Source organism: Parasteatoda tepidariorum, chromosome 3 (assembly GCF_043381705.1).
Source record: "Parasteatoda tepidariorum isolate YZ-2023 chromosome 3, CAS_Ptep_4.0, whole genome shotgun sequence".
NCBI lineage: Eukaryota > Metazoa > Arthropoda > Arachnida > Araneae > Theridiidae > Parasteatoda > Parasteatoda tepidariorum.
Window position 1 is genome coordinate 19818862 of NC_092206.1, and position 9675 is coordinate 19828536.

General features: G+C 33.2%; 1 protein-coding gene across 2 annotated transcripts in view; it reads left to right on the top strand.

Moving 5' to 3' along the window:
* The window catches only part of LOC107449912 (uro-adherence factor A), a 19121-nt gene extending 10445 nt beyond the window's left edge, over positions 1 to 8676 (top strand). For both annotated transcript variants that reach the window (XM_016065586.3, XM_043049310.2), the window contains one exon: positions 454 to 8676. In XM_016065586.3, the coding sequence (XP_015921072.2) occupies positions 454 to 7104 (6651 nt within the window). In that variant the 3' untranslated portion in view covers positions 7105 to 8676. The remainder of the gene's footprint in view (positions 1 to 453) is intronic.
* The last annotated feature ends 999 nt before the right edge of the window (positions 8677 to 9675 follow it).

Sequence of the window (9675 nt, forward strand, 5' to 3'; positions counted from 1 at the left end):
AATTTTTCTGCACATGCATTTGAATATAAATTTCTGAGATTTTAAATCTGTTATTTTACCTTAATTTTAATTAAAAAATATTTTAAAACCTGCTGATTACCTATAGTATAATTAAATTTCAATATAATGCATGGCAACTGTTGGTAGTTTTGAAGTTTATATATTTTCTTGGCAAACTTCAGTTTTTGACATTTTTGACGGTTTAAACCAGTATTATACCCTTGTCATGTCAAAAACCACTTTTTGACGTCAAAAACCCAACCCTGGTTAGCTAACATATTGTGTGGTCCTCTCAAAACATAAAAATATCTTGTTAATATGTAAAAATCTGCAAAGTAGGTCAAAAGTTTTTTTAGATATAAATTTTTTAAAAATTTATAATTTTAGTTATATTGAAAATTATTTGTAAACACTTTGTGTATTCATTATGCTTAATTGAGTGATATTTTTTAGGAGAGCTTGCAAAAAAGTGTTCTGTCATCTTCTAAAATTTCTCCAAAAAAGGAATATCCATTGCAAGAAATAACAGAGAATTCCATAGACAAATCAAAAAAAGTGAAATTAAGCATGGGAAATAGAAATACACCGAAAAAAATAATAAAAGAAGAAGCAGATTCAAATAAGGTAATTTCTGCAGTTACTTTACCAAATATTACTACTATTGAAGAAAAACTGGAGGCAAGCTCGCACGAAGAATCAGTTGAACCTTATTCTAATAAAAACCAAAGCAGTACAGATAGGCAGGCAGCAAAAAGAAAAGAAAGAGAGCATGATGACGGTGATTCTAACAATATTGCAAACAAAAAGCGGTACCAAGGTGGTAATGAAGAATTTATGCCCCATGAAAATGTTGATCAGGCCAATTCTCCACAAATGTCATCAGATGCCATCATATCTCAAGATATGGAGGATGATGTAAGTAAGTCTCCACCTGAAGAGTTAATTGATATAGAAAGTTGCTCAACTGACAATGATGATGTTATGCTAAAGCTTTCATCTCACCAAAAGCCTGAAAATTCTGAGAAAATTTTTACGTCTGAGTCTTCAGATAAGAGCAATGAACATCAGGAGCAATCTTCTCTTCTTAGTAGTCCACAGATACTGGAAGAATCTATAGCTAATGAAAATGCTGAAGATAGAAATAGGGAGGAAGATTCTGTTATAAACATAAATTTACAAATTCACTCAACAGATGATGACCATTTCATATCTTCTAGTAATAATCCAGAGTTACGTTTGAATGACTCTGTAATGAATGACCTTTCATCATCTTCGATGAAACAGCTTGAGAATGTTGAAGACCCTCAATCATCTGATGTTATTGAAATTCAGATTGTTGTTGAGGATTGTCCACTTTCAGATGAGCAAAATGTTTCAGTATCTGAAGAAAATAAAACAAATAATACTTTGCTAATTTCAGATGAACAAGAAGGACAAGCCATCATAACTCTGTCCTTTGGTGGCAATGAAGCTGAAATGACTGCTGAATTGCATGAAGCTTCTAATCAGGAGAATAAGTCCGTTTCAAGCTCTGTCATAAATGACACGTTGAATGAAGTGTTGGATGTTGTCTCTGATCCATCTGTTGATGCTGATGATTTTGATAGTCAGCATCAGCCAGCTGATCATGCTGCCAATGTTACAGAACCTGATCTTAAATTGCCTAATGAAATGAATCTTGAAGGTCAATTTTTAAAAGATTCTTCCTCTTTTTCTAATCGGTCAACCATCAGCATGCATCTTTCATTTGATTCTGATAATGATTCTACTTCAATGACTAAAATGAGTGAGTTACCAGAAAATATCTGTGAGTCACCAGATTGTAGTAGTACATCAGCCTCTGATGCACTTAAAGTTGATGGAGAAAATAATCTGAATGTCCAGTCAAGTGACAAAAATTTGGAAAACAATCAGAGGTATATAAGCTCTGAATCATATGAGGACAGCTCGCTAAGTGAGCAAATGCCAACTCTGACTGCTGGAGACAGTGAAAAAGAGTCTCCTTCTTTTCAAAGAATTGAAAATTTACAAAATGAATTAATGCCCACAATATCTCTTGAAGCAACAACTGCTGAAACTGTAGTAGTTGAATCTTGCAATGAAGAGTCTCAAAATGCTCAAATGTCATCTAGCTCTCTGGAAACTTTGGATGAGAAAAAAAATATCACTCAGTCTCATTTTAGAAGATTTCCGAATCGTACGCCACTTGAAGAGCTGAAGGAGAAAATTAGTACTACTAAGTCTCCAAAAAGTTTGCCATCTGATGTATCATCATCTGACGATGATTCTAAAGATGCATCTTGTGAAGTGAGTCAGTCATCTAGAAATAATAGAGGCACATTATTAGCTGTCATAAGCGAGTCGAATGAGTGTGATGAACAGGTATTAAATCTTGTTTCCAAATCAAAAAATGAGCTCCACTCAGATACATCTGAAAATGTAGGTCGGGGAGAAATATATGCTGATAATTCTGAAGTTACATCTGAAAATGTAGTTCGGGGAGAAATATATGCTGATAATTCTGAAGTTGAACACTTGAATAAGTCCCACTCAAGAAAACTCTCATCATGTGAGGTATCTCAGTCTTGTAATTCCAAGGTAGAATCACCTAATGAAGAAAATGTTAATGAATGTGATGTATTTTTACAGAATAGTCCAAAAGATATTGAAAATTTTGCTGATGCTTCGAGCAGCAGACGAGATGCTCTTGTTTCTGCTGATGAAGGCCTGAAAGAAGATGACATAGTTAGACACTCGATAACTTCTGAAGGATCTACTTCAGAAATCAGCCAATCTCATAAAGTTGAAAGCTATTCAAATGATGAAGCTTCTGAACAAGCAGAGGAATTTTATAATATTGAACTCTGTAGTCAATCAACTTCAAGCATGCCATCACATCCAACTGAATCCAAAGATTTTTGTGTGTCATCTTGCGATGCTGGTAAAAATACTGGACCAGAATTTCCAGATTCTGAAATTAAAAACACATCTTGTGAAGTCAGTCAGTCAGACAGATTGGAAAGTCATAGCAATTTAAACATGCCAGATGATCCTTCTGATTTTAATGATAATTCTGTGTCTGGAGGACATGAAAGATCATCGAATCAAGAAAACTACTGTGAAGTGACTGAATCGTATGAAGCTGAGGAATGCATACATTCTGAAAATACAGCTGTACTAGCAGAAAATAGTTCCAGTGAATGTGAACCTTTAATGGTTTCCCATGACAGACCTGAATCTATGAATACATTGTCTGATAGCAGAGAACCATGTGCCTCTTCAGACCATAGTAATCCAATATCTGTTTGCAATATTACTGCAGAAAATTCTACTTCTTGTGAAGTAACACAGTCTTCAGTAACAGAAAATATTTCCATTGAAAATGTAGACCCAGCAATAAACAACAAGTTGCATTCCAATGAATGTGAAGTGTTTGAAGAGAGTGATTATAATTCCGAAGACTCTACCCTTGCTTCTGACAGCCAAAGTTTAGTATCATCTGTTATATTATTAAATCAAGAGGAGGAGGAGGAATCTATAAACCCATCTTGTGAAGTAAGTCAGTCATTTAAGTCTATTGAAGATAATAATCTTCCATTTGAGGAATGTTGTGTGTCTTCTGATGAAGGTAATGAATTTTCAACTCACTATGCTAATATTGAAGAAAATAAAATTACTGACGAAGTTAGTCAGTCTGTTACTTTATCCATTCCATTAACGTCAGATGCACCAGATTATGAATTGAGTGAATGTGATCAGCCTGGCTTAGTTTCTCACTCTGTTGAACTATTTTCTAATGATCAGAATGAATCAGCAGAATCATCTAAGGAAGTTTGCTCTTCTGATGAAATTAACGCGGCTTCTGGAAATCTTGATGAAAACATGAACAATTCTGCGTGCGAAGTAACCCAATCAAACAGAACTGAAGAAGGTATTTTGATGCCCCAATCCCAAGATTTGTTTGAAAATGAGTCTTCAAATGAGTGTGAAGCTTATGGAAGAACCTCTAGTTCATTAGAGGATCAGAATGTGGACCCTTCAGATCGCGATTGTGAAGCAAAAAATATTTGTGAGTCGTCGGATGACATTGAGTTAGCTTCAAGTGAAAATCTTATTTCTACACAAAAGCAGTTTGAAGATAATAGCGCTTTAAGTTGCATTTGTCAGTCTTCAAGGTATGGTTCTAAGTCATCTGATTTACCTGATATGGATGATAATAATGAATATGACAATAGAATTCAGATAGAAGCTGAAAATAATGATACTCAACAAAGTAATATTTGCGAGTCATCAGAAAGCAGGCAAACAAATCGCAGTACCGATCCTTGCACTTCGTCAGATAAAATAGATAATGAAGACACTTATGATTTAGCATCAAATGACAAATTATGTGATTCAATATCAAATGCAGATGCCTCTATTTGTATTGGAGATGCAACAGGTTCCATTTCTCAGTCTGAAAGAGATTTAAACAATACTCTAATCACTAGTTCCGTGGCATCTTCAGTGCCACCATATAACACTGTAACTGTCTCTTCATCTGTCGACATTTCTTCAAATCCTGTTGGCATAGTTTATTCATCTCAGATAACTCATTTTAATCCAGGACAAGAAATTATTTATATTTCCAATTCTGAAGTATCTCAATCTTCAACTCAATTGAATCAGAAGTCTACTGGTAACAATGAAGATTCAAATGAAGTGGAAAATAGTTCGTGTACTGACAGCTCATTGGCTTACCCATCTGTGATTGTTAGTAGCGATACAAAAATTACTTCTAATACATTAGAAAATACTGAATCTAACAATGAATTAGTGTCTGATTCCAATGTCATTGAAACTTCTGAATTAGACAGAAGCACATGTGAATTTATTGGAAGTAGTTGTACCAGAGTAGAATCGTCAAGTCCAGATATAATACCAGAAACAGAGCAGAAAGCGAAAAATTCGAGTTCTTCAGATAAAGATGGAAAAGGAGCTATTGTAGTTAAAAAATTTGGAAGAAGAATGAAATTCATTCCTAAAGTAGCTTGTAAAGCCAAAGAAGAAAAGGTAGAACAATCAACTAGTGGAGCAAGAGATACTGGCTTTAGAGACACTAACTTGGACCAGCAACCAACAGCAGGCTATACTTCTGAATCATCAGTAAATGCATCTGGAAATACCATTGGAGGTAATACAGATTCACGACCTTCATTATTAGAAGTAATTGTTTCTTCTGCTAGTGATTTTAGAAATTCATTAATTCATGACAATAATAATTTTGATAGAGTAACATCACCTTCTGAAATTGCTGAATCATCCTCAAACTTAAATAATGATCCTCATGATGAATCTGCAAACCTGCTTGTTGCTGAAATGGGATCTATTCGAGAAGGCCCTAGTTACTCTCAGCTTTACGCATCTGGTGATAGCCCATACCTAAATAAGCCAGACACTGATTCATTAGTAACAGAATCTGTGACTTATGATGAGGAAAAAGATAATAATTCACAACATCGAGTAAGTCAGTCATCTGAAATAACAAATGTTTATTCATCTGTAATTGTTTCCGGAACGCCGGAAAACGAAAGTGTGTCAGAATCATCGCAACATCAACTTGTTCAATCAACAAGTGGGGTTATTAAAAGATCAACTCAGTCAAACGAGGATGCAAATACGAATGAATTGGTTGCTTCAACACCAAGTACTTGCGAAGTTTCTGAAGTTTCCGATTCCTCTCATGCAAAGTTCGCTTCCCCCTCTGTCAGTGATGACAATGTTGTTAACTTAGATAATTCTAGAACTCATATAGAATCATCTGATGATGTTGATGTATGCACTGAGAATTTATCTGTAGACGAGACAGAGAATGCTGATGCCAATGTTACGTCAACTCCCTTTGAAACAAAGGGGCAAAAACTGCAGAGTTATTCTGCTGATGGCAGTGATCAATGTTCCATGATTGAAGGCACAGATGATGTATCATTTTCTAGTGAATTAGTACAATCTCGTTTAAACATTTATGCTGCTGATGGAAGTGGTCAGTGTGCTCTGATTGAATGCACAGATGGAGCACAAGCTCTTTATGATAGTGATTCTAACATTCCATCTTATTCAGCTGACAGAAGTGACCAATGCACTTTAATAGAATGTACAGACGGAAGTCTGCGTAACATTGATGGCAATTCTGAGTTGCCAGAGAATGTTGAAGATCTATCAAATCCAAATTTAAACATCACATCTGATAGTAAAGTTTCTGGTTCACATGATCATCAGCGTTCCAAAGTTTGGCGTTCTCGTTTCCAGGAGGAAAATTGTGCATCCTCCTCTATGGATGAAAATAGCACCACTGATGATGCTTCGAGGACTCAAATTTTAATTATTGAATCTGAAGCATCAAATGAAGCTGAAGTTTTAAAATCACGATTTGTAGACAATAATGATTCTGAAAACTTTTTCTTGGTTAGTGAAAGCGGGCAAATAGTTATAAATCCACCTGAAAGTGTTGATTCCCCTTCAGATTACAATGTTGATAGAAACTATAAACAAGATGTATCCCAATCATCCAGTGCTGATCAAACTCTTCAGCCTGAATTATATTCTGAAAACAATGAAGCTACCCTCTTCCCTTTGCAAAGTGAGTCCTACAGAGAGGTGACCCTGGCAAATGAAACTTACTCATCTCGAATTACTGAAGAAATAGAATCTTCTGGAAACAGTGTAGTGCCCAGTGAACTGTCCCAAAATATACTTTTAGCAAGCAATGATTCCAGTATTTATTCGCAGTCTGTTGATTTTAATGATGGTTCCATACATTCGTCTTCGTTTGAAGTTTTACAGTACCCAACTGACGAACAAATTGTTGCTTCATCTTTATCAAGTACAATGTGCGACAGAATTGAGACATTAACAGATTCAGTTCCTTTGCAATCGTTAGACGTGGTTGATGAGAGAAGCAATGTGTCTCAATCCTACATTGATGAAAATGAACCTCAACAAATTTCAGAGGTATTAGAAAGCAATGAAGAGAGTGATAATGATAGACATGCTACTCATAGTCCTGATTCACATAGTTCTGAATATATATTGCAGGAAGAAGACGACTGTGATAATAGTTGTTAAAGTATTATCGTAATTAAACTTATATATTTGCAATAGCAAGTGTAAAAGTTTAATTTTAAAAACTATTGGCTGCATTTATGTTGGAATATTTTTAAAATTTTTGTTAGAAAATTTCTATTGTCTCATAAAAATTAGCATTTCCCTCCTCGTTAAAATATATTTCTATGAATGTTAAAAAAAAAAATTAAAGTTTATTTTTTAATGGGGTAAAATTTTCTGTATTTTTGATAGTTTATCTTATTATCAGAGATACAAATCTGGAAAGTTATACTATCCCTATAAGTTAAAAATTAATGTCAAGTATAAGGAGCTTCATATTAACCAAAAAATTGGAAAAATATTCCTTAAATTAGGTGAAATGTTTAATGCTGAAAAAAAGTTTCATTGGTGAAGAATTTCATTGATTGCTGTAATCAAACAGCTGTAAATTTAAAATTAATTCATGTTTTATTTAAGTCTGTTAGGATTGTCTAATTTCAGCAAAATAATTATTTTTACAAACTTTTTATTTCAGACAGACAATAATTAAATTATCAAAAAGTGAGTGCCAAACACTGGGTTTCTAATATCTAGCAATGAAAAAATTATTTCACTCATCTCATGTATAACCTGCTACAAGATTGTATAATTTTATATTGAACAGTGTAAACATGATACATTTTCTCTGTTATATATATTATATAATACATTAGGGTTGGCTGAAAAAATAGAGTTTTTATTTTCAAAACACTATACTGCGGAAAAGATGCCTTATATGAAAATAATTTTGATATAAGAAATTTTAAAATTGATTAATATCTTCCCAATGCACGTCTCACTTTCTTAAAATTGTACAACCGTAACGCTAGTTTCTGATGCCTAATTTATGGTTTTTAAAAAAAGTAAATATGTTAAAATATTATTGTTTATTCAGTGCATATCAATTGCTGTGTGCTTAAAAAGCGGAAATTATATATGTTTTTCAAATTTCTCGCCATTTACTGAAGAAAATTTTCTTTGGACATAACATTCAAAACCCTGTCCGATAATTATATTCTTTTATTTATTATGTGGTATGTGATAAGCGATGAGGGTATAAAGCAAAAGGCATGAATAAATGGAGTTATTTTGTATATTTCAAACACATCATATGGTTGTTATGCTTTGAAATAATAATGATATTTAACCTTTTTTAATTTTTTTAAACCATAAATTAGGCATTAGAAACTACAGTATGTGGATTGAAAAATTTTTAGTGGTATTAATAAGTTTAAATTTTTTTTTTCAATTTAATCAGTTTTTCTAAATTTAAGTGCAATGCTTGACTGGAAAATATTAACCGATTTTAAAATTTTTTATGTAAAATTTCTGTTTTACACATGACATCTTTTCCGTACTATAGCATTTTGAAAATAAAAACGGCCCACCTTAATAATACATTTTTTTACAATTTATAAGTTAATTTTTATGAGAAAAATTAATGATTTTGTGTTTTCTATATTGCATTTCTGTTATCTAACATTTTTGTTTTACTTTTAAAATGGTTTTATATGTAATATTATTTCAAAATAAAAATATGTATATGCATTAAAATTGTGGCTAATCAATTGAATTTTCCATATATCCATTACTAACAAAGGAAAAGGAACATTTAAGCTCTTAAATTTTGCTAGTTTTTTTTTCTAGATATAAGTGCAAGGAATGCTATCTTATATAATTTAATTGTTGAATACTTCAAACTCTCGATTAACTCAGATAGGGTAATCCGGGATGCCTCCTGAAAATAAAGGAAGTTAGAGAATGCTGGATAAAATAATTTTCTCAACCCTTCCTATATAGTATTATTCTTCACAAAGCAATGAGGTAAATTACTTTTCTATTTTATTTGTAATGTTTGACAAGTAAATCCATAAATCTAATTCAACATTAAATTTGTTATTTCTATCTTTTCATTCTAATTTTACTAAGAAGTATAATTTTAAATTTTCAATAATTGTTTTGTGGGGGATAGTAGTTATCGACAATGTCAACTTACATCTACGAAAAGGTACCCCATCATCGAATCGAGTTAACATGTCTTATATACTAGTTAATTGGAATTATATTTTAGTAGTGGTAGACACACTACAGTTCTCCTCCACCAGTTTTATCTGTGATTGAATTTGATGAACGAATAGCACTAGTTGATTCATTGCTGTTCTGTGAGAAGCCGGGAGAGCCGTATTAAGATCACCATACTTTTTGAGTGCTGATCTGAGAGTTGTATTAAGTTCACGCTCGCTCTTCTGTTGCCTTTAGCAGTCAAGTGTATACATTGTGTATTGATGGAGACTGAGAAGCAACAGCGTGAGGACAATGTCGCAGTCACAAGTCAACTGCACAATGTGGACCATCCATCGAAGTGGGCGTTACAGTTTAGATAGGCGTGTTCACATGATGTCCGAAAGTCACCAATGTGGGGGATAATAGTTATCGACAAAGTCAACCTTCATCCATGAAAAGGTTGGATCATAGGATTGAGTTAACATATCTTATATACAGGGTATCCGCACACCTGGAAAGTTATGAAAAATCATGTATTTAGGTCTCCGA